General features: G+C 41.3%; 1 protein-coding gene across 19 annotated transcripts in view; it reads left to right on the top strand.

The window, feature by feature from the left end:
* NRXN3 (neurexin 3) overlaps positions 1-25,540 on the top strand; it is a 2,213,138-nt gene that overhangs the window by 688,744 nt on the left and 1,498,854 nt on the right. For 12 of the 19 annotated variants that reach the window (XR_014968864.1, XR_014968862.1, XR_014968863.1 and 9 more), the window contains exons 6-7: positions 1,111-1,134; positions 6,277-6,438. Coding sequence is in view for 14 of the 19 variants with exons in the window: in XM_085626621.1 (XP_085482747.1) it covers positions 1,111-1,134; positions 6,277-6,438 (186 nt within the window). In the remaining 5 variants the exon portion in view is untranslated. The remainder of the gene's footprint in view (positions 1-1,110; positions 1,135-6,276; positions 6,439-25,540) is intronic. The other 7 variants (XR_014968865.1, XM_085626627.1, XM_085626626.1 and 4 more) reach the window with 1 other exon arrangement.

Below are 25,540 nucleotides of genomic sequence, written 5' to 3'. Positions count from 1 at the left end.
TATCACATAACTACAATCTTTGACTCTTTAACTGGCTGTTTGTGAAAATACAGTCACACTACAACAAAGAATTATCTCACAACCCAGGGCCCAGAACATCCCTAGAAGATACCAGTACCACTAGGGGGCAGCTGCTATGGACTTTACTGGTTGCAAGCTGTGAAGGAGACGAGACATTTTCCAAGCAAGGCTAGACCATTTAATATTTTATGAAAATATCCCTAAATGTTATGAAATGAGAACTGGTAACAGTGACTACTGTTGAAGATTAAACAGAGGGTTCTCAGTCTTTAGGTGATCCTAAATCAAGAGTTTCAGCTGCATTGGTCCCTTTTTAATATACATTACCCCTTTGTACAACATAGTAAGTTCACTGTAGAAATGTAAGTTGGAAGGTGGAATAGAAAGTGATGTCTGACACTGAGACAAAAAGGCTGGAGTATGCCAGAACATTTCCTTTAGTTAAGAAATGTTTTAGAAGTAAATGCTAATGTTTCCACATAATTTTAATAGAACATTGCAACATGTAAAGCTTCGCCTTTAGTTCACAAATCTCAAATGAGTTGGGCTCCTTTTTATAGCAAGTATTCAACTATATTCGAAATTGAAACACTTTTTGACTTTCTACCTATGGGATTTTGAAAAAGCACTGCTTAGGGTAAGAGTTGTAGCAGGTATGGGGATAGTGAAAAATGTGGCTGTACCGTCTTACCTGTAGAGACAGATACGGAATCAGGCGGTGTGTGCACTTTCAAGGATGTCCTTTGAGGAAAGCAAAACGTAAGTACTCTGCAAATACATCAGTGGTGCAGAAGGCAAGAAGGGGACCCCGTGGCCCCGGAAAATGACATGGGTCCCAAACGTCAGCTTTTCTTTATTTTTTTTGGCATCTTCCTCCTTCGCCCTGCATTGTTGAGATGGGGGTGGCAGGTGAGACATGGCTTTTGACTAACACTATATCATTCATGCAATGTTCCATTATGACTAACCGTTACCAATTAATGTACTAACCATCCCTCTTAACAAGTCATCATTTATCTTTTTATTTCTTTATTAACAAGCCGTTCTCTTCACAATTTAATTTCCTCTCTTCCCCCCTTTTCCGCAAAGCATTCGGGCATCGGACACGCTATGGTAAACAAACTACATTGTCTGGTAGATATCATTCTTCTTGTCTTTTATTTTTTCAGTTTGCCGTGTGTGACCCTCTCCTTCCTTACCTTCTAAACTACCCTTCCTTCAATCCCCTTTGTCGTTTCTTTTAATTGCTTTTTTTAATTTTTATCTGAATTCATTCGATCTCACTTTTTTCTCTTTATCTCTCACTTTCTTTTTCGAAAATAAATAAATAAATAAAATGTTTTTTTTTTGGTTAACCAAAAAAAAAAAAAAAAAAAAGATGGTCGGCATAGGTAGGTATTGTGTTTTTGGTTTATCCTTCCTCCACTCGCCCCATTACAATAAATTGTGTTTTATCTTTGTTTTTCGCCAATCAATCTTTCATCATACATGTGTTTATATATTTATTTATTTATTTATTTCGACTCTTCTTCAAAGGTGTATAGCGTGCAGCAATTCCATTCTAGCTGGGGGTGCCTAGCTTCCTGGTGAAATGAGCCCCTCTTGTTCTTTCATCTTTTGTTTGAGGCAGAGGTGATGGTCAGGCTCTGTCAAGAAAGTGGCCAGACATCTGCCTTTCTCCTCTTCTGCTTTGAGCTCGATGCCACTGGCAGCAGGATACTGCTGGTTTATTCTTTTCTAATCTCTGTTCCACTGCATGGCATGTCCACCTGCTTGGCGTCACCACCATTTGTCTGCCTACTACATGCCTCATGTCATCTTTTTCAATGCTATAAAAATACTGGATGACTTCGGGAATGTTGACCTTGTAAGGAGGGGTATGAGTCACTTGGCAGCCATCTTTGATTTGAAGTGTAAGCCCTAGTGTGCTGCTCCTAATTTTTATGCCTGGGTGGTGGACTCCACACCGTTCGCAGAGTTTATGGAGTTTTTCTCACTCCGCATAGCTCACAGAGTTCGGAAAACTGGAGCAGAGTTTTTTCCCCGCTCGCCAACGGTAGACTGCTTCCCAGCAAGATTTCTAAATGCAGATGGTCACGGATGGTTGCTACCACTCGCGTTGAGAAACCTTCTGTTCGCATTGAGGAAGCTGCCACTTGAGTAGAACTTTGACTCAAGCGGTAGAAAGAAGCTGCGCCTTCCTGCGCTGCACTTGATGCTGTTAGTGCTGATTTTACAGCTCAGAAAAAAAACACCTGGTGGTGAAAATCAGCACAAGCTTCTCAAGGTAACACACTCCGCCACTCGTGGAACTCCACGAACTCCGCCCAGGCCTACTCCTTTCCAGTGAATGAGTACTGTCATTCATTACAGTATTAACAGCTTCTGCATACATTTTTCTAGTGGAAGACTTTAGGGGGAAAAATCAAACTCAGTGAAAAACAAAATGAATAGTTGGATACTAAAAATATTAAAGATGTTGCAACATAGTTCAGAACATAATAAAATACATTTTAAACTAATGGGATATTTTGTGAGTCTCTTGATGCCTCGTGTATTGCACATGTCAGTGCACAATAATGTGTTTGTTCATCCTTGGATAATTGGTTTGTTACTGCATTCCAAATTGTATGACACTCTGTGTATGTCAAGAAGGGTATTAGAATTTAATGAAAAAAAGAAATAGGGAGTACCTCCATGCCCTAATGATAATGCCTTTTCATGGATCTGCTGACACAACTTTGTAAAATGTGTGTATATTAAAAATCATAGGTAAGTGTTGTAATAATTTTTATTACCATATCTTATGGTATGTGCAACTATGCTGAACCCCTAAATTCATCTTACCAATATTTCGGATCCATTAATTCAGAATTTCAGTAATTTTGGATTCCCGTTATTTAGATTTTTAGCTGGATATATAAAAATATATATAAATTATGAGGTCTATTCATTGAGAAAAACAAAGGTAAAAGTAATGATACAGTTGGGTGTTGAGTTAATGAAGTGAGATAAAACCTAACTAACTATATCTCGTGCCCCCGCTATACATTGCATATAACCTCACATATATATTCACTCATGGTCTGGTAAATGACTTCATTGATATCATCACTGATGGCATCACTGAAAACACTATAGTTATATGGAACATAGAGTGAACACGTGTGGGTGCATTGCATGGAAATAGCACTTGGAGGCAAGTGTGGTTGTACATGTTGAAAGTAATATGCTGCACCATGTACAAGTTTCGTGTGCAAGTAGTACTCCACGGTAAACAAGGTAAAGCCTGAGTTCATTTTACCCATCTCAAGAATGAGTGCAATACATTTTATCAAACTATGGAAGTTGTCCAAAGGCCTTGGCAGAAGGTGTATTTTCAGTGGCAAATGCATACCTGTCACCGACCTGTCTTAAAATTGCAGGTGATGTGAAGCCTTTAAAAGGGTAATCCCATTCATGTGAATAGAGTATGGACTCTTTTTTGAAGAATGGTCAAGGTTTAGACGTGGATGACCACATTAATATGTATCAAGGCATTTTGTTAAGTGGGTGAATGCCAGTAAAAGAGGGTGATATCCATCAAATGTGAGTGACTTGATAGTTGTGCTATGTGTCCAGCTTGTGGTCAACGGTTGTGTTCATGATCATGTGATTGGCAATGAAAAATTTGACACAGGTGTACCACATTGAAATAATTCAAGTACACAAACCCTAAAGGTCAGAGTCACAGTGACTGGATGATATCATCACTGATGACATCTCAAATGACATCAGTGATGTTATCTATGATGTCATTTAAGATGTCATAAATGATGTAATATGTGAAATCATAAACCGTGGATGGCAGGGCACAAGGTATAGTTTGCTCAGTAAATGACAGCTAATTTCAGTGTTTTCTTGGCTTTTGAACATTTATTTTTTAAATATTGTTTATCTCAAGCCAGCACCTAACTAGAACCTCACTTTAACCTTTGTTTTTTCAGTAAATTTCGTTTTTTTAAAAAAAATCTAAACTAAGATGTTATTACCATACCTAACTATGACATCCCTTTAACCTTTGTTTTCTATTGAATTTCCTTTTTTTATTATCATATTCAGCTAATAAAATCACAAGAGAATAAACTCTTTATACCAATGGTAACGTACAAAAAGCAAAATAAAAATAAACAAATGGATGTGATGAAAACTGGCATAGGAATAAATACACAGGGAACCTGAGAACAGATATTTCATTTGTGTTAGGAAGAAATCCTGAATAAATGTAAAGCAAGTGTTTTCAGGCCTTTTGTTTTGGAAACTAAACTGTGTTAATATAGCATAAACCAGAAATAACAATGCTAACAGCTTATAAAGTAACTTCTCGGTAGGGCTACCATCTTGTGTTATGCTGGTAAAGATAGAAAAGACAAACAATCAGTACTAGAAGCACCAACAGCATGATTAACCACAGGTGTAGTGGATGCATAATGCAGAAAGATCAAATAGGTGTGAAAGGCACACCAAACTTTGAAACCCAAGTGAAACTCATGGAAACCTTGTTGTAGAGGTGGGCTCAATGTCGTCAAAGTGGCATCATCACAGAGACAGAATGACACACAATGGCTTCTACATAATATCTAAACAAGAAAGCTGCTCTAGCCATCTGCCACTCCACCCTGCATATAATAAACAATCACTTCTTTAACTGGCAGCAGCATGTTTATGCAGATACACGTTGCCTGCAACTCCTCTGCCTGCACCCAATTCTTTTCCCAAAACTCTCATTAAATGAAAATATAATCCTGTACATTGATGTGTAGAAACTGATGTAGGACTTAGACCCTTATTTAAAGTTTGGTGGAACTGGACACCCACTTAAAGTGGCAGATGTCATGTACCTCACATTTAGAATGCCATTGACTTCCATGCTATGGCAGACAGGACAGCCTCCACTTTTTGGCTCCACTGCATCCAATGAACTATAAATAAGGCCATTGCTACCAGCGAATGACCAAAAATGAGTTAGACGAAAGCCATAGTGCTGTGGTAGTTGAATCCAATGACTGAAATTCGTCAGTAAAGGGCTGTGTTGCTCCAGTTATGAAGTACCCTAGACAATATTTTAACATGGAATGCCTGTTGGATCAAATGTTCTTCAAAGAATCAAGTCAAAGATGGCGCTGATGGCTCACGCTGAGCAATACACGGTCCTCCTTCCCATTTCATTTTTCCACCTCTAACTTACTAACAGCTTTTATCACCACACTTCATTCTGCTCCTCAGCCACCCTCAACGCACCGTATTTTTTGGTTGAATAAATATTATTTTAGTTGATTTTGCAATTTAGTATATTTCTATTTTTCTGTACACCGGTATTTAATTGGGTGCAGGGATTCAGTTATAAATTATTTTTGCTGCATGCCAGTGTGAAATTGAAATCCTTTCTATCTCCAATGGCTTTTTTTTTTGGCATGGGTGTGTCAAACAACGCTGATCTGCAATGTTTTTTTCAAGATGATTTTCCCCAAATTGTGCTTTGCTCGCCGTTTTTATTTTGATATTTTGGAGTGTTTGGCTAAATGTCTTTACCTAGGTTTCTTTTTAAGTCCTCAGATTTAACTGTGCACAGAAATGGTAGCTCCCACCTCTGCCTTTTGATTTTGTGGAGAAGCAGTTGGGAACTCCCGATTTCCAGAGCATGCTCGAACAATCGTGCCTTTTTTTCATTGGTAAAGGGTCTCTGAAGAATGCATGCTCACTGATGTGCCTCTTAAAATGATAAAAGAAAGGACAGTATAGTAGTCATTTAAAAAGGCAATGTGGAAACCTTCGTCGTTCTTCCTAAGATGTTCACAGAGCTCACCAGTAAGTAGAATACACATCTAAAAATCAATCCCCTAATCTAAATTCATTTAAAAAGCTTCTTTCAAAGGGCAATTCCATTTTTCTCATCTGAGCAGCAAGATGGAACAACATGTTGGTGAAAACTCAGGAGGTTCATCATGACGTCAGTAGATCAAAGGTCACTGAAGATGGTGGCATCAAGAGGCCTAGGAACAGAAAAAGTGGACAAGAAACTGGGATTCTGACTCCCAGCTAAACAATATCACCATATATTTAAATACATACACAAATACACATTAATTACAATTTCAAAAGAGAAACAAAATATTGAGTGAACAACTTGAGCTCAGGGAGAGGTGGCTCCAAGTCATACTTGTTTTAAGATGAAGGTTGGGAATTGTGTCCTGTTCCTTGTGTTTCCCTCTTCAGGTGACCATCTCGGTGGACGGAATCCTCACCACCACCGGCTACACACAGGAAGACTACACCATGCTGGGCTCCGATGATTTCTTCTATGTCGGGGGGAGCCCAAGCACAGCGGATCTGCCAGGCTCTCCCGTTAGCAACAACTTTATGGGCTGCCTTCGAGAGGTAGGCATCACTTCATCCAGCAGCACAACCTCCTGTTTTCCATTCTTTCCAATTCCATTGCTTACTCCCCCTTATCCCATTGTACAGATTCCATAGAAGAGCAAGTGGGTAGTCTGCTGCTTGCCTGCAATATAAGTTGCCATTTGTTTATAAAACGTATGTTAAGGGCATCCTTACATCCTTTCAAAGGTGGTAGCTGGTGCCAGAATGGCTTTGGAACTCCAGAATTAATGCAAAGTCACCCGAGTGGTTAATAATTTTCAGCCCTTTTGTATCCTAGAAGGTCTTGGCTCTGCAATCCTTGACTGTGAAGCAGGGAATGAGCAATGTCTGTGGGATTGTAACCAGAAGGATAGATAGTCCTACCAATCCTAATCTTCTTTAGTACACAAGTGAAACCTGCATTGTCACTTGTCCTTGAACTTTAGTTAAAGGCTCCAGTTTAAATCTATGTCCTTAGTCATCTAAGCTTACAACACCACTGCCCATGATCAGGCACCAAAGACAAAGATCTAGAAATATGCGCAATGCAAGAAGCAATCACTTGACGGTACAGGGATTTTGCATTTATCCAAGACTTTCAGCTGCACTCCACTTGAGCAAGAATAATATTTTTAAGAAAACCCTCAACTCTGTATTCCACTCCTCTTAGGACTAATGGTTGGTAACCCTTTGTAGTAATGGAAATTATTCTAGCTGTGGTGATTCCCTTTCAATATTGCTTTCCCTGTATATTAGTTGACTCTGGTGGTCTGTCCTCATTGGCTTGTTTTAGGCAGAGCAGGAAATGAGGGGGATCTATCTGAATTCTGGACCCGGCAGCTTCTATTGAGCCAGATCCGAAATCGGGGTTTTCATGGTGAATTATGCTGAATTTGTCCTTGTGTAATTTTCCAGCACTGGGTCACATTCATTAGTGCCCACAAATTGTCCGATTTCCATTTTGATGTCAGTGAGGGGGGCTTTCTTATTTTTATCTTCCTGCTTGGCCAAAATCAAAGGCCTTATTTGAAGAAACATCAGCCCTTCTTTTGTTTGAGTATCATCTTTGCTGGGAGCTATCTGGAGCCTAACACCTAGATAACAGTGCGGTGGGGGGAAAGAAAAGAACCCAGCTTTTACTCACTTCACAAGTACTTAAGAGAAACCTTGATTTGGAGGTAGTTTTTGACTTTGTTCTAACCCTGCGTGTAACAGATATGCATGCACTGTAAGAAAATTACATGTATCTATACGGGTAAATACTCAAATAATGATTTAAATATCACTTATTCATGTGTTTTCTCAATCTTTTATAGCGCTATTTATCCCAATGTAGGGTGTTATAGTGCTTTATAACACATACACATATTATAAGGAGACAATTGTACACATGTGTAAATCAATGTACAGGAAATGTTACTTAAGAAACTGAGAGTTACAAGATTTAGGAGTCACATGACGTTCATCCTGGAAGGCATTATATGTTAAAAGAGCATGGCTGGGAGATGCACAAAGCTAGGAGCTAAAAGCTAAAATAGTAGTTGGGACTGTCTGTCTTAATAAGAGTTTATTACTACCCAGAGGAATCCTTTTTAAAAACCTTAGAACAACTACAGATTGATTTAAAAATAAAAATAAAACAATAAGGTTCTAAACCAATGTCTTGCAGTTTACATGCATCTCCTTGACACCTTTTCATAGCTCCATGTGCTATATTAGGAGGTTTGCAAAATATGAATTGAAAGTGGCAAAAGAATTTATGTATCCAAAGCAGTAACCCACTTTCAAATCCCATAAAATACATATCTGTGTCTCCATGCCACACAATGCACATTGCGGCAGGTACATTAATCATCTATGCTACTTTGAGTCAAAACTGTGATGAGATAATAACACAGATACCTCAAACAATTCCATTAACCACCAGAGTTATCTTACCGTTATTATTATCCCCTGAAAATCGACATGCACAAAATGATCTCTTCAGCAGGTGCCTTAATTCTGCAATATTCTTTTTAAAGGCAGTACATAATTTTCATTGTGACAGATTAAGTAAGCCAAAACTGATCTACATACATATTTGTTATGATTGCCAATATCCCTCTGGCTGAGTTAAAAAAAAAAAAGGATAAGTTTACTGTCAGACTATGCTTTTCATGCATCTGCCCCTCATGACTCCACACCTTTCTGTTGCTATGTCTTGACTCCCATTATGTGTTTCCAGAGTATTTTTATGGAATAAATTCTCTACCACATAATAAATTACATTGTTGCTACCTGATCACTGCAGGTTGTTACCTCCAAAGCTGCATTACCACTTTGGCCATGTGCATTCTTACTGAGCAGAGAACAAGCCATTCCCGCGGTTGAGGAAACCACTTCAATAGTGGTTGTTGAGATTGTAGGAAGTAGTGTGTGTAAATGGGACTTAAGTATTTCAGAGTTGAGCCAGTCTTCTCGTGGTAAGAAAGTACAGAAAGAGTTTTGGAAGTTTTAGTGATGTTCAGCAGTCATGACCCAAGGATTTATTGATGCTTGTAAGTGGGTCATCGGGTCCTCTTGCATCCTTCTTCCACTGGCGTGAAGAAATTGGCCATGGCGTGGGTGGCAAAGTTTCATTCAAAATGTGTGGTGTGCTTTTGTTCTGAATTAATAAAGTTCATCAACCCAAAAAAAACAAATGTGACAACAAGACATGTCTTGCAAACATTCACACACAGCAGAGAGACTCCAGTGAGCCTTGTGTCCTTCATAGGAGTAGCATGGGCTTCCAATACAGCAAATTTAAAGCTGGCCTTCCAATACAGTGGTCATTCTTATCCCTAAATATCCCCCCTCCCCCCAAAAGGCAGAAGCAGCTTAAGGGGGAAGTGGAATATGTATTACAATAGAATGGTGGCACTACAAAAATCTCCCCAAATGTGAGTCCTGGGGTTGTTAGATCAAAGTGATTTTCCAAATCCCAGGCTCACCTAACAAATGTCCCTTACTTGTTGGGGGTTTCCTCTACATGCTTGAGGACCTTTGAAATATTTTTCTGCCTGAGACAACCACTGTTTGAATGATGGTCCCAGACAGGAGGGGCCCCTGCAGAAACAAAGTTGTAGTGTTCAACTTTAATTGTGTGGCTTTTAATACCTGCACCTGTTATGGCAAAAGGGTGTCCCAGGAGGCCTAGTTACTGGATCCAAAATGGGCACTACTTTCTCCTGCATTTAGATGATGAGCGGAACACACCGGTGAGTGGAATTGTGACAAATAGTGGGTGACTCATTACTGCCCTACTGATGCTATCAGGTCTAAATTCACTGATCAAGACAGAGGAACAGTTTTTATTATTGAGTTCAGATGCTTCAAATACATTAAATGCATTTTTTTTATTAGTTTCACTATTTTGCAAATAGCTCATGCAGATGTGAAAGTGCTGAGAGTAGGCTTATCTGAAAGTCAAGACCTGCAGTGGTCAAAAGTGAGAATTTACATTTGCTTACTGCCGCTGAAGATGTGTCCACATATAATTTATTCTAGAAGCTGTAGTACATTACAGCAGGCAAAGTGCTCAATATGAACACCAAAGAGCCACTATAAGAAACACGTCACTGACCATCTGTATATGCGGTGACGTCCTGCATTAATGCCTTGTCTCCTTTATGCTGTAAGGTGTCCCAAAGGATAATTTATCGAAGAAAATAACTCTTTGGAACCTGAGGAAAAGTAGGTCGCACACCGCTCGTCACACCAGCAAGTTGCCCCAAAGGATTGTGGGAAATGTAGTGGCGACGGCGGGTACGCCTATGCCACAAAAAGTAAATAGAACAGTATGTGTATGCGTTAGCCATCCCTGGACACGTGTTTCGAGGTAGTTGCCTCTCGTCAGCAGGGAGCAGGTCAGTGTAAAGGGGTGCCGCGTGGACTGCCAAATGTAATTAAAAGCAGGTCAAGTACCTCTCCTGGCGCGCAGGTGCAGATTCAAGGCTCGTCAGCCCGTTGGCTTAAGGAAGCCGTTTAAATTGAGGAAAAGTAGGTCGCACACCGCTCGTCACACCAGCAAGTTGCCCCAAAGGATTGTGGGAAATGTAGTGGCGACTCTTTGGAACCTACTTCATTCCTTTTATAAGTAGCCCCACAAGGACCAGATATACACTAGCATTTCTCAACATATGAGTAATGCCAGAGGGACTGGTCACTGTAAGACATTTCAAAGACAATTGCCATGAAGGATCTATTCTGTTATGGAAAGAAAAGTTAATCTATAACCCTCACTTCCAATAAGGATGGAAGGTTTGCAAATGGCGACCAAGGTCAAACAGTTGCTTTGACATAAAAAGGGAGGCTCTGAAAGTTTGGATATTATGAGAGTAAAGCTGAAGCCCAGACAAAACATGAGGTTTCAGTGTTGACTGTGAACTGGTGGACCAGTTTGGTGTATGATTGAGTTAATTTCCACATTTTCCCACCCCGCTGTGAAGGCTTCTTTCTAGCTCTTCCATGCTGATACCGTTGGCTGCTCATAGAAGCATGTTAACTGCACTTTCTGCTATAAATAGACCTTTTTCTACTTTGGAGCCAGCAGGAGGGTCATTAATGCATTTGGCCGCTGTTAATGTCAGTGCATCTCATTCCACGTTCACCTTTTTCAAAATGGATGATCATCAGGCAGCAAAGTGGGGAGCTGCCGCTTCCCTTAATGTAATGGCCTTTCCTGCGACTAGGAGAGAAGAGTTCAGAAATGTTTATTGACATCTCACATTGATTAAAGTTGTCCCATATTACATCTTCCCCTCCATAGCACAGGCATTGTTCTGATTTAGTGAAGGGGTAAGGATTGCCAACTTTTCCTGCTACTTGCGAAACCTGCAAATAGATGTCATTAATTCACCACAATCGCAGTATTTGTCTTCTGAAAATTGAGCGAATGGCTCTGAATTATTTGACCAAAATAGACCTCACGGGCATGAGGCAACAACATTACATCTGGGAAAATCACTATATAATATCACCCTTGATCGGTAGAATACTGCAACATCCTGCCTGAAACAACATAACCCATGGAAGACCCAAGGAATCATGAATGGGAGACTGCTAACAAAGGCAAGCAGAAAAACAGTGGTGAAGGTTAAACTTATTGATTGCAACGATCCCAATAGTGCCTTGATGTCATCTGATTGGCTAAAATATCTATTTCACCAACTCTGTAACATGACAAAAGGCATCACTGGTTCTCTTTTTTGTAAATATTGGTCAATTGATCACTTCCCCCAAACTGTTCTTCACCATACAGAGAACTCTGGCCCTTCTCTATTTCTTTAAAAGAAAAATCATTGATTAGATATAGAACATCGGAAAAACAGGAGATTTGGGGAGTTCAACTTGCAGGGAAAAGAAGTCGCTATAAATATTAGCTGACTTGAATCCTATAATGATCTCCTGATGCTTGACAAATGGAAAGCTTTTATGTGTTTTCACCATTACTTAACGATATACAGCCTCATGCATCAAGCCAAAATCCAGTCGGTAAAATACCGAATCGCTAATAACACCCGTTAGCGAGTAAATAAAACCTAATCCCAATGCATCAACCCAAATACAAAAATCGCTATTTAAGGAATCCTTAAATAGCGATTCCTTAAATTGCGATTGCATTTAAGGAATCCCAAATTGAGATTCCTTAAATGCAATGCATGAAAGTTAAAAAATTAGCGAATTCGCTAATAGGGGGAGCAAATTACCATGAAGATGAACTGCATGGTAATTTGCTAAAAGTTTGAAAAATGCACTTTTTTGCATTTTTCAAAGTTTCATGTTGCGCACACACATGCCCTTAGAGCATGTGTGTGTGCAACATATGTGCACACATCAATTTCAGGGGTGCAATAGGGTGTCATTTTGACACCCTTGCACCCTTGAAATTGCATGAGCAATTTGCGAGAACCTACTGGTACTCGCAATTTGCTCATGCAATCTCCAATTCATTCCTATGGGCCTGGAGGCCCATAGGAATGATTGGGACGGCATTCCTTAATTGCTACTCGCAATTTGCTAGTCGCAATTAAGGAAAGTTAAGGAATCGCTATTTGAATAGCGATTCCTACATGCATAGCCTTTTGCTATTCCTTATTAGCGAATCCTTATTTTTCGCTAATAAGGAATCGCAAATGGCATTGTTGATGCATGTGCCCCTTAATTAATTAACACATAGGTCTACCTTGACCCCTTCAGTACTGCACTAGTAACGCTGCTGCTAAACACCCAAGCTCAACACCACTGTGCAGTAAAATTTCCAGTCCACATTGTTGAATGACCATTGAAGCAACACCTTCAGAACCATTTTGAATCTTTGGGCCTACTTCACATATTTCAATCTAAGCTTGGAACCCCCCATGAACAGGATTCACTGTGGAGAACATCCTTGAAAAACTGATTTCTACAGAAATTGAGGGCCACTCAACGAAATTAGTATCACTACAAATTTTGGCTGCTCCTCAAACACCAGGTGTTGATGTTTAGATTTAAAAAATATATAGAATTAAGCCTGTTTCAATTCACTCCTGTCCCACAAGGGCAACTAGACCAGTTTGAAATTACTTTTCTCAATTTCCTCTCTTGAGTGATGGGTTCTCACATTGCTCTGCCTTGTCCCTCATGTTTTCTACAAGACCGCTAGCTGAGGTGACATCAAGCTCAATCTGAATACAAGATGTATGCTGGCAGCACTCATTGGGTGATACGCTTTGATGGAGGGGCAATAATCCAATAAAGAACGACGCTTTTACCCCTCGAGGTACACTCCGCAGTCAGAGAGTGATGGTGAGTTGGATGCAAACCCATCTTCTGGTCCATAATGGGGTTTGGACTAAAGACTTGGGATTAAAAATTCATTTTTTCTTACTAACTGCCCTCTACTTTTTATATAGCCTTAGATGATAATGGGGGACCAAATGGGAAATCTGGTAGTGACCTTGCAACCTTTCAGGAGAGGCCAACTTCAGACTGAGTTAGGAACTTGTAATTGACGCCTATGCACTCAGACACCTAATTTTCTTTGTTGGAATAATAAATCTCGGTTGCATTGAACATATCAATGCCCGTTTATGGACCTGACTGAATAGGCCATCTACGCACTCCCAAGTTGTGCAAATTTGGACAATTAAAGTTACTCCTAAGTTGAGGCTGCCCCCACAATTTTGGACAACCCTCGTTTTAACCCCATTTTTTGGCATCGAATTTACATTTTTCAGAATTGTTGGGTGGCAAATAACGTTTTCTAAATGAGTAGTAGAGGTGCCGCCTGCAGAGAATAGGGTCTTTGACACTGTATTACACATAAGATATTGAAGTTTGTGAATGAGGAGATGGCCTGTGGTTCAGCCATGGTGAAATATGACCCTAAAATACTGCCATGATAGCTGGCAAGCCTTGTTTCAGCACTGCAGAGAGAAACCGAGAGGATGAGGTACACGTCACGTTTGTGTCTATCAGTATAGAAAGGGATTTTGAAGCAGCTGCATCGTGCCCGCGCAACTACAAAATCCATTTATTTGCATTTAGAGATCATATTGCATTTTCATACAAGGATCGAAAGCCCTCATTCCAGTGAAAATAATGAGTCTATTCGTGTAGATAGTTTTTTAAAGTTAGATTCCATTTCAAATGTTTAAATAGAATTTGAAATATTGAGAAAGTGAAACATGGGTACAAAATATAGGGTGGAACGTATGTTTGTTAAGTTGAGTGGGTTCCTATGCCTTGGAGTAGAATTATGTATGTGCATATGAGTTTTGTTCTTGCAGGAAAGTGTTAGGGTCAAATGACTTAGTAACTACGGGTCTTCCTCAGGGATATTGATGATGTTAAGCTGAAGCTCTTCAGAATGGCATAGGGTACAAGAGCATGCATAGCGTGCAGGAGTGATGTATAGGAAGAAAAATGTGGTCAGGGCACCTCTGGGAAGCAGAGAATATTTTGCAAGACACAACAACCGGAGCCTGACTATACAGACCAGGCTCTCTGGAAGGATTGGAGGGTGGGGGTTATCTTGACTCAAGGCACTGTCCCCTCAGATAAATATATGGCCTGTAATTACCAAGGCTGGTTTCTCTTACATGGCGCTTGGTCCAGCTGCTGGTGCTCTCCGTCCTCAGACATTGCTGTGTTCTTCTGTTGTATCGCAGTATCCCTTTCGGGCAATACAGCCCCTACCCATCACACTTCCACAGCACCCACGAGAAGAGATTGCCTGAGCCAAAAATGGTGAACATTTGGTTTGTGCCTGGAAATCTATAATGTTTTACCCTCTCATGCTACCTTCTTGACCTCCCACTGCCCCTGACTTAAGAGGGTGTCATGTGTATGAACATGTCTATCAAATTAGAAAATAACCTTGTTCTTGGCACCTGCACATGTACTCTTGTTATTTCCAGTCTACTAGATATTAGAACATGTATGCCTTACTCTGCAACAAGCACTCTCGATACTTTATATTAATCGTCATTTTTATATTCATCTTGTGGGACTTTTGTGCCTGGCGTCAGCAAATAGTAATAGGGTAGCTAATGGAATGCACCCACACATTCAGTAATTAAACATAGGACACGGTGAATACTGATATGTGAGGGGAGTTCTATATGTAAGACCAGAGGGTTTCTTATCATGCCTGCTTACGGATTCTAATGAAATGGCTACACTTTTTCTTGACTGGTTGGTGGTGGAACTTTGGCTGTTGGGAGCCAAACTTCATTTTTGCGTTTGTAAAGTGGCACAGGCTTTCAGTTTTTATAGAATGGTGTTTGCCATTCTCATTTGTCTTGTTATGGTATCAACAAGCTTAGAAAGGACTTTAACATAAGGACATGTACTTTCAAAAGTGTCAGGAATGTTGCTGTTGGTGATTGACTTGCTAGGAAGCTTTCAGAGATGGTACACTTGGGAAACAAAGTTTGGGGTATTGCCTTTGGCAGTATGTACAAAAGCATTGTAGACCAACTCGACAAGGAAAAGACTGCGTAGACAGTTGTCAAAGGCTTGAGTAGCGGAGTTGCTTCAAACATTGATCCAAGGCTGGTTTGCAGAAGCAAATTGAAAAGACATTCCTACAATACCATCCCTTGTTCAAAACTTGGAGACAAACTGGAATCTCGGGTTTCTGACAATATGTTCAGGGCTTAATGACATGTGGGATGAATGTTGAAAAAGCTAGGGTGACCATGTTGGAAAGTGATTTGAGTTGGATAAAGTGTACAATCTTAGTAAATGAGTCATCAACCATCCACATAACTGTGTAACTTTGGCTGGATCAGAAATATAATCTGTGGTACATATTTTGCAGGGCCATGAAGACATTGATAACAGTTGTAACATGCACATAGTTTTATCTCTAGACATTTTATACTGTGCACGTTTCACAACGCGGGCCAAAATCGTTGCTGTCTCGAAGTAGGAAACACCATCAAGCCTAGCTTTGCATCAGAGTCATTTGTGGAAAGCCTAGTGACTCACCATTCCGGAATCATAACAGAAATTTAACATGATCCTTTGACCCTGAAAAATGGGTTGTCACAATTACAATTCTCTGTACAGTAATCTGTATATCTTTGTAAAGCTAGGATTTTTTGCTTAAGGCCATTTGGTCCCTTGTTGTGTGTATTTTGATTGAGGACATATTTCGTTCAGAGCAGAACTGAAGTCATGATTAGTTTTTTTACAGGAAGAAATGGGATTTCTCCGCAGTCACTTCTCCTAATTTATTGTAGGATCTGGAAAGGGAACCCACTTTAGTGTTTAAGGGCCCTGGTCTGAAAGTCACAAAGAAGTTGAAAAATGAAAAGAATTGTATCCAATGATAGATACTGTCTTTGAATTCAGCAATAAACCAGAAGCCAATGCGAATGTAATCATAACAAGACCAGGCGTTCGCATCACTAATGAGCGAAACACGTGATGGTTGTATTCTATGGAACACTGATTAGAGAAAATTACCAAAATTAAAAGAAGTGTTATCTCCTCTGACGTAGTGCGCTCCTATTTTTATTTGATTTCTCTTTACTGTTATAAATATGATCATGTAATATATGCTTTTGAGTGCAGGCATTCCAAATTGCCTCATCATTAGTGCTAAATACATGGGTTAGAGTCCCTTACCCACAGAAGAGGAATGCCCGAGCACTCTGATAAGCAAGTGTTGTTTCACCCACTAGGCAATCTAGTAGAATCCCTGGGCCATGACTCCCTTTCCCTCCCTAAACATGTATTTTATTCTGCCTGTGGAATGCCCAGTAACCATTGGGGTACCTATGTATTTTAGAGGCAAAGTAAAGGAAAACAGCTGAGCTCCCACCCCGGGGAAAGTGGGTATGGGATTAGAGAAGCTACTGGGCCCAGTGTTGGAGCACACACTAGGTGACTCTCTAGGGTTCATGGTGGGGACTTTCAACTTTGTCCAGTAAAGGAAAGATCTTTTGGAATATCACTGCATTTTTCATTCCACAAGCAGTAATGCAGACTTGCATATTAGTGGTGGCCTGAGACATTGTTTTCCCTCTAATTTACAGGAAAGACAAAAAGGCCATTTGAAAAATGCAAGGTTCTAATAACCTGGTGATTGACATCCATGAAAAATTCACATAATGTGACACTTTGTCTCCTTTAAAGCGTATCCCTGCCTGCTATGCTATGCTGCGTAGATTTTTATAGCACACCTATCAGTCGTGAGGGTATTCACATGCTTGCAGGTGGGTAGGTTGGGGCTTGCCTGGATTTAATCGAAGAGCCAGGTCTTCAGCTTCTTCAAAATGAAACGGAGGGACGCTATAGTCAAAAGTATGAAAACAAAAGTACTAAAAATACAACTAATGTTAAATTAATACCGGTCAAAAATGCTATAAATGTATGTCTCTGTCCTGACGTCTGCAGCAGTAGCAAAGACACTGGTACTGCAAGTGGTCCATCTTAAATACAAAGACTGATTCTCTGCAGCTGGAGCGTTGGAAAGTGGATTATTGGTAAGGGCAAATGTAGGTCTGCCACTGGCAATAAGCCCACTAACACAGTAGAGGGCTCAGAATAGGTCTTAGAAAATTATTCTTATGCTCAACCCTTGGTAGCTTGGTTGCGAGCTGGCAGGCTTCGCTTCAAAGACAGGTAAGTAAAGCATTTAAAAATACAATTTTAGTAAATAATTAAGACACAATACAAAATAAAAATCCAACACCAATTTATAAAAATAGAAAATAAGACAAAAAAAACAATGTAGAGAACTGGAGATATTGTTTTTCAAAGATTTAGCACTTTCTAGCACATAGCAACAAATAGCCTTATCGGGACATCTGGTCGCAATAGACCAGGCGGCTACCCCTTGCAATAGGATTGGGTCAACGTTTTTGCATTCGGACTTAGAAACTTTTCTGGAGTTTTTCTTCCCAGGGTCTCTCGAAGCTCTCAACCAGTCCAGATTCGGTGAGGGTTCACCGGATTGCCTTGCGAAGAGCTCCCGGGTCAAACTTACGGAAGACCGACCTTCGGAGCGTTCTAGTGGGACAAACCAAGGATCCAGGCTGACACGCGGTTGAAGGCAGGCAGATTGGCTTTCGCGGTTGCTTCTGTCACCTTTTTTTCGTTCAGACTTCAAAACTGAGCTTTTTTTCGCGGGGTCCCTCAATACTCTTCACCAGGCCGGATTCGGTGAGGGTTTGTCGGCCTCTGATTTAGACTACTCCAGAACAAACTCAGGAAGTAGGGCCTACAGAGCTTTTCAACAGGGCAAACCTGGACGGCAGGCCATCTTGCGGTTGAAGGCAGGCGGCTTGGCTGGCCAGGTTGTATCTGTCCCCTTATGGAGCTTTTTTCCAAAGTTGCTCCAAAGTTCTCCAGACTTCTGGAACTTCTTCCTGAAGTTCCCCAAAGGGTCGCAAAGTGTCTCAAACTCACTCCAAGGGTCTGGAAGTTCCAAGATGGTCCTTGAAAGTTGAGGACTTCAGTACCCACAATCCACTTGGACAAAACCCTTACAAATCCACTGGTAGTTCTCCAGGTTAAGGATTCTTGGTGGTGATGTTCCAGGTGAGCTCTGTTAACCTGTATCTTGCAGGGAGTCCACTCTTTAGTCCTTTTTACAGCAAGGTAATCCACAGGCTGTAGTTTCAGATGATGCAGAAGGTGCTGTCTTCTGAGTGCAGACTTTATAGAATACACATCAAACTTCCACCATGGCCCATCTTGCTTTAAGTTTCAAGCAGCAGATCTGAGGGGCTCTGGCCTTCTCAGATACCTATTCCACTTTCTCTGGGTCAAGCAGGAAGTCACTTCTGTCCAATGGGCTGCAGGGTACCACCCAAAGGTCTGACCACTTCCTGCTGAGTGTGGCACTATTTCGTCCCAGAGTGCACCGATTCTTCCAAATTCATAATGGCTGATTTTCTAGCAGGGAGAGAAGAGCTGGCTAAACACACCCCTAGGATGGCTAATTTCCATAGTCTCTCCCTCTTGCATCTGCTCATTCTTTCCCTTATCCTAGCTACTGGCTGGGGGTCAAAAGAGTGGAGTTGTAAATGACACTTATGTCTTCCTCCTCCCTTGAAGTCCATTGTTTATGACTCTTCCCCCTGCTCTGGTATTCCTGTGCAACAGGACACTGCCCTCCCAGCAGAGCTGGTCAACCCCAGGGGCTCTTTATCACCTCTTCAGAGAAGCCTTGCTAATCTAATTAATTCTGAACATTCAAGACAGACCACTGGAAGGTTGAATCTGGGCTTACAAACAAGACAGTCTTATTGCGTCTTGTATATACATTTTAGGAGAAATTCAACAATATAATATTGTAGGATTTATTAATACCATTCTAGGAAATCTTAGAATGGTATTTGTAGCCTTTTCCTATCAAGAAGTATTAATGAATAACTTCTTGCCATGTTAACCTATGTGGCATGAGATCTGCAATAGGAAAAATGACTTGGGCCATTTTTCCAGCACCAGGGCTTACAAAAACATATATCTACAGGACTCCTACCCCAGGAACACCCAGGGAAGACTTTAGGGATTCTGAATATGTAAACATATTCCAGATCCGCCCTCCACAGTGCTCCTACCACCAAAGCCGATTTTGGGCAGCACTTAATCACAATGTGGGGAGTGAAATGTGCAATTTCACTTAACCCAGGGCATATAAAACTCATTTTTATAAGGGTCCTCCTTATAAATACCTGATCGCCCACCCCTGGGACACCAAGGGGAGACCCTGGGAGTACCTAATATGCCCAAACATTGTAGGTTATCCATTTTAAGTGCCCCAAACACCAAAGTCGAGTTTGGGCACAATTGACTTTTTAAAAGCATTCCTGGAACACAGGACTACTTTGAAAATGACCTCAGGCTTCAGCCGTGCACACATGCAAGTGCAGAAAGAGCTGCTGGCCTCTAAACTGCCATGCCCTATTATATACTAGGGACTGATGGGTAGTTTCAATCCCCCTGCCCTATTATGTATTAGATCCTTATAGGGTAGGTCATGCCAATACCAGGGGTACCCCAAGCCATAGTGTACCCTAGTGTATGTAGGTGCTTTCACTGTATTCAAAATGTGTCTCTTTCAGCATAACACTGGCCCTGGGCCTGGTTAGGCAGAGCCCAGGGTCAGTCAGAGTCAGTTACCACCAGTACCAGTCAGCAAAAAGTTGGGGGGTGCCCAAGGCACATGATGACTTTCCAACATGGAGCTAAAGCTTTTCTGATATCAGTTGGCTTCCACTTTGGAAAGCTTGTTGAGCCATCTTTAAATGGATCCATCCAGGTTTTCTGAAATGGAATACTGCCATCCTTGAACCAAGCACTTTCCTACCGAACATTTGGGGTGTGTTTTTGAGCATTACATGAAGATTCCTTTACTAATCTGGGATTGCGTTCTCCATCCATCCCTAACATTAACACATCCATCATAGATGACACAACCACCACCCCTGTAGTTCCAGCAGCAACTTACAACAATATGACATACTGTACCACATATCATAACTTTGCGTTTCTTATCTAAAAATCTAAAAGGATGTGATGGTGACCTAGGTGTGTGTTTTATGAAGCAGTATAGCTTTACCTAAAAAAGTATGGGATTCCAACTACTCGATGGTGGCTTCAGGGAAAAGCATTTTGACTAATGTCCTGGGCATCCATGCAACTCTCCATTTTTAGTGACACTCCAGTCGCAGATGAGTAAAAAGGACCGAGGTGCAGTTCAGTGCCGAAAGATAAGGAGAGGATACTGACGTGACAATGACTGGCTTGTCCCAGCTCATGGGAAATTTCAGACAGCCATGTTCAAGACCACGGAGCTCTATCCCAGTAAGAAAATATTTTTTTCACCATTGCCACCTTTTTATGGTCTGGCTTGCTAGCTACTGTTGCCAGACAATTATGTGAAAATCATCAGGAGAGGGATTTTTGCTCCGCCCACATATTGGGATCCAGAAGTACACGTTTTTATTGGGCAGAATTTGTGTGCTTCCACAAAAAAAGTGCTTGCCCTCCACGTAGCTGTGATCATTTTGTTTATTTATCCAGCTTCCTGAGCTTGATGTTTCATGGGCACACACATGACATTGTAATGCTATTAAAGTGTCTGAGATAACTAGATAATTTATGGTGTTTTTTCTCTGGCAGCAGCACAGATGGGAGAAGGGCAGTCATTAACAGAAATTGATTTTTAGGTCTTGCTCGACAGTGCAAATGTCACCTGACCTTTTAACCGGCACCAATATTATTCAGTTGATTGCTTTCTATACAAATACACATCTATTCCCATGCTATTTACCTTTAATGCTTCACATTACCAAAAAAGATTATTTTACAGCCAGACCTATTGGCATTGTCAGTTAATGTTCCTGAAGGACAGATCCAAACTTGCCCTCCATGCCGTTTGTTGGTTTTTGTTTTCTCTGAATAGAGACTGGCATGTTATACAAGATCACAATCTGGAGGGGAGCTTTGGATGGGAGAGAGTATTCCAGTTCATTCTGAGAGATGCAAAACTCATTGCACCTGACCTGTTTGCAGTGGGTTTGAATATGAAACACACTACCATCCCCCACGTTTGATGAGCCCCCTATTTCTCGTTGCAAGAATTTTGCTTCGTGGAGGGGAGAGAGTGATGAGGGGGAGTTTACTCCCCACAGTTGATTAATAGCTTCATCTGCAGTAACTTTCCATTTTATAGAACCCTGAATGCAGTCCACATCTGCTCAGCCACACTATTTAAAGCTGTTTTAATGCTGCTAATTGCTATACATTTATTTGGATTGCCAGCACCTGTGAGGCTTACAATAATGTGTTTTTTATGTTCTTGCTCTCTCCCTCTCTCTCCCTACGCTGTCTCGAGAGAGAGAACATCTATCGGCCTTTTTGTCAGCAGTAATGATTGCGCCGCCTCTCTGTGGCGGCAGCAGATATGGGCTCTTTTATTGTCGCAATGGCTGGTTCCAGCCAGTCAGTCGGAGAGCTCTCTAAGCAAGCGCCTGCATCAAGAGAGTGAGAGGGACCCACACCTTGAGGCAAGAGGCTCGGTAGAAGAAACAGAATGGACACAACGAGATCAGCAACTCAAACTAGCTTCATAAATGTGTTGGTAGTGTTGACAAGAGATGAGATTGATTAAAATGGTCTATGTGGTTCACCACATTTTGCCTACCACCAGAGAACTTTATCCTAGTCTGAATATAATCTGAAAGAAAGTGTCCTAAATATGGTTGTCAAAAATATTGTCCCACTGAAAACAGAAACACTGCACCCAATAGGGGGATATTTTTGTAAATGATATTTAGGACACAATTTATTTCAGGTGATATTTCTGACTATGATATTCTGACATAACAGAGAATTAGGTTCAATTCTCTGGTCTACTGTTTTCTGTAGAGGTCTTGTGGTTCCCATGGGGTTCTGGTACACTGTTCTTTCTGAGATGCAGGTCTGGGAACAATACCCTGACCTCTTGCTGACCACTCTATTGATTGACTAGCAAGGAATTGACTATTTTTATATGTATTCCTCTTCAAGTAGTCATCCAAAGAAAATTGACCTTCAAAGACTTCTGACATTATTTGTGAACAGTCTTGCGATGATGATATTAAGTGCTGCACGGGAACACTACGGAGATACACCCCAAGCAAAAACAAGATATCACAAGGTTTCACTCTAAAAGAAAGGTGTGCTTTCTGATTCAACTGAATATATTTAGGATCACACCAACACTGTTTGTGATGAATTTGCACATTTCAAAGGTGCGTTGACTAAGGCTGTATACATGTGCTATGAATGGAGGCAGAGACAATCCTACTCCCTCTAACCTAACAGGACTCAGAACAGACCTACAACTAAATAATCATACTCTAGTGACAGATACTGAAAGTCCTTTTAGTATTTAACTATTGGCAGGGAGGGGATATGAAATAAACATACCCAAAGTCAGTCAGGAGAGGCCTTATAAACATAAAGCAAAGACCCAGTGTAGAGGTTATATGTAACTGCAGGTAGCAATGAATCCAAAAACATGCAACCGAGACACTCAGTAGGTGCCCTGTAAACAAAAGAAACAAGCATTGGCAAAGAAAGTAGGCCAGGGCTTGACCACAGTGCATACAATGTTATTTTTGTTGCAAACCTAAGTACAAAAATATTTGGCAAACACCTAAATAATATCTTGGAAGGTCAGATGACACATGAGGGCCTGTGTTAGTCTGGAGCAATCTGACTAGTGTAGTGTGCCTCTACAACAGGGTTTCTGCTGGCAGCTACCTTCCAGTATGTGATTATGTGTAAGGGTGGCTCACAGCATTTCCCCCTTGCGATGATGGTTCATTGTTCACTAGGATGACTGAATGGTCGTCCCTCATGACATATATACATGGCCTGCTTTCACACTCTACAGGATTGATTGTGTAGAGGTGGATGTGTGCTGCGGCCACATGTTCTATGCTAACAACGTACCCTACAGTGAGGAAGTATTTTGCATCAATTTAGAAAGTGAGCTGGTATTTCATGTACATTTTTATACAGATGGAAGCTCAAGTGGATTGCGCGTAATGTGCATCATTTTCACAAATATTGAGCTTGGAAAAAGAGATGTAATTTCCCCCACCCTTATTTAAAACGTACCCAACACGTAGTACTCTGATATGCCCCTGAGCACAATATCATATTATATTTCTACATGCAACCATACAGAAACAGGAGATCATGACCTTTACCAACTTGTACTTCCCAGTCATGCTGCTATAACAGATGTAGTGAATTCAAGGCCCAGACAGATTGTTTCTTCGAGGTATTTTCACCATATAGAGATACGGAATCCAGGATAACAAAAAGTCTTTTGTGATCGACCCCATGTCTACTGATCTCTGAATGTACATTGATTAAGGCAATCCTGATGGTAAACAGGAAAAAAGCCAATACCTCTCTGACTTACTGCTATACAAATAAATGGAATGTGGGGCTTGCCATGTCCTTTGCTCTTCCAGTAGGGTACCAAACAACTATTGCAGGCAGGTGTGTAAGAGTAATGATCAAGAGTACCCAATATCCAATTTTATTTAAATATTTTTTTTTGTGTGTTTTAAAAAGGTGCACAAACTACACACCACTGAAAATGGATAAAGAAAAGAGTCACTATACAGAGGCAGCGGTGTGAAACTATCCTACAATCATGGAAATAGAAGGAATAGCTGGGTGGGGGAAAGGAAGGGTGCTGTAGGGGGGCTATCTTCAAGACATCATTGGACACCAAGATTGAATGTATTTAGGAAGGCAGATGTGGCCTGGATCATTGCCACCAAGCAAGTGACTAGGAAAATGTGCATGGTAGGAGTTGGTCCTTGGACCCTAGGGCTGATGCACCAAACTGGAGGAGGGAAATGGAGTTAGTGTAAGTGCCTTGATTATCCCAGCAAGTGTGGTAACAGATCTTACCATAACAAATAGTGTAAGAGTTTTGGTATTAAGTGACAATGAGTTAGAAGGTGCTCGCCAGAAGGCCCTTAGACAGTAGCAGCAACTTAAGGGAACTGAAGACATGTGTCCACTGATAGTCTACAGGAGGAAAGATCGGCTATAATAAAACAAAAGCCATGACTATGCACATTCCAACACAAGACAAGAGATGGGAAAGGTATTCAAAGGGGTTACTTCACTTCGGGTGCCTGAACATAGACTGGTAGAGTGCTGGGGCGCTCCTCCGTTAAGGCGGAGGAGCGTCGCCCCACAGTAAAAATAGAATGACAATAACAGCATTTTATTATCATTTTATTTTTCTGTACTACTCTGCAGGGGCGGGATGGGCTGCACTGCCCACAGAGCGGGGATGTAGAGGAGTGGTGGGCACTTTCTAAGTGTGCATGATGGTTTGGCCGGCCGTCTTGGGCCAGCCAAACCGTCTTTCGCACTTGGCATGTTGTCCACCGAGGCTGTGCTGCACAGCCTAGGTGAAGAACATGCCTAGTCTCCCAGTTCCCATCTGAGCGCCGAACCACAGTGCTCAGAACAATCACGCCGCTGCTTTCAGCAGCGTCGTGATTGGCTGGGGGAGTCTGGAAGCCTGGGTGCTTCCTGTTCCTGCGTCGATGAAAGAAGAGAACGGAGGAGAAGCGGCAGCCGGCGGGCAAGTTAAATTGTTTTTTTCTTTTCTTTATTTTTTTAATCTCCCCTGCCTCACCACTACTGCCCCATAGCAACCGCTACTGATAGAGTGGTTGTATCAACAAATATGTGTGGGATGGATGGGGGTGACTTGATCAAGACCCTCCTCTGATCTTGAGACAACTCAACATCAGTCTTGATGATATCCTCGTCTTTGCGCGGGGCCACAGAGATGGGCATAGCCCTGACTCATGGCCCCAGCAGCAGCAGCAAGTCTCCTGTGATGAAAGTGGAAACTGTGGATGCAGTATCCACCAAAATGAAAGGCATTCACCCCAAGCTGGCCGCACCCGCTCTGGCCATTGCCCTGTGCAGGAAATTTGGGCGGGAAGAACATCCTTTAGAAAATTACCCGGCATAAGGAAAGATGTGCTCCAACTGCGACTAGCCCGTCAGTTTGCAAAGGAATGCCGAGGGGTTGTGCGGCATGACAAAGAACACCGGTATCCAAGGC

The sequence above is a fragment of the Triturus cristatus genome, chromosome 9 (assembly GCF_964204655.1).
Source record: "Triturus cristatus chromosome 9, aTriCri1.1, whole genome shotgun sequence".
Classification (NCBI taxonomy): Eukaryota; Metazoa; Chordata; class Amphibia; order Caudata; family Salamandridae; genus Triturus; species Triturus cristatus.
This window is presented reverse-complemented; position numbering and strand designations above follow the sequence as displayed.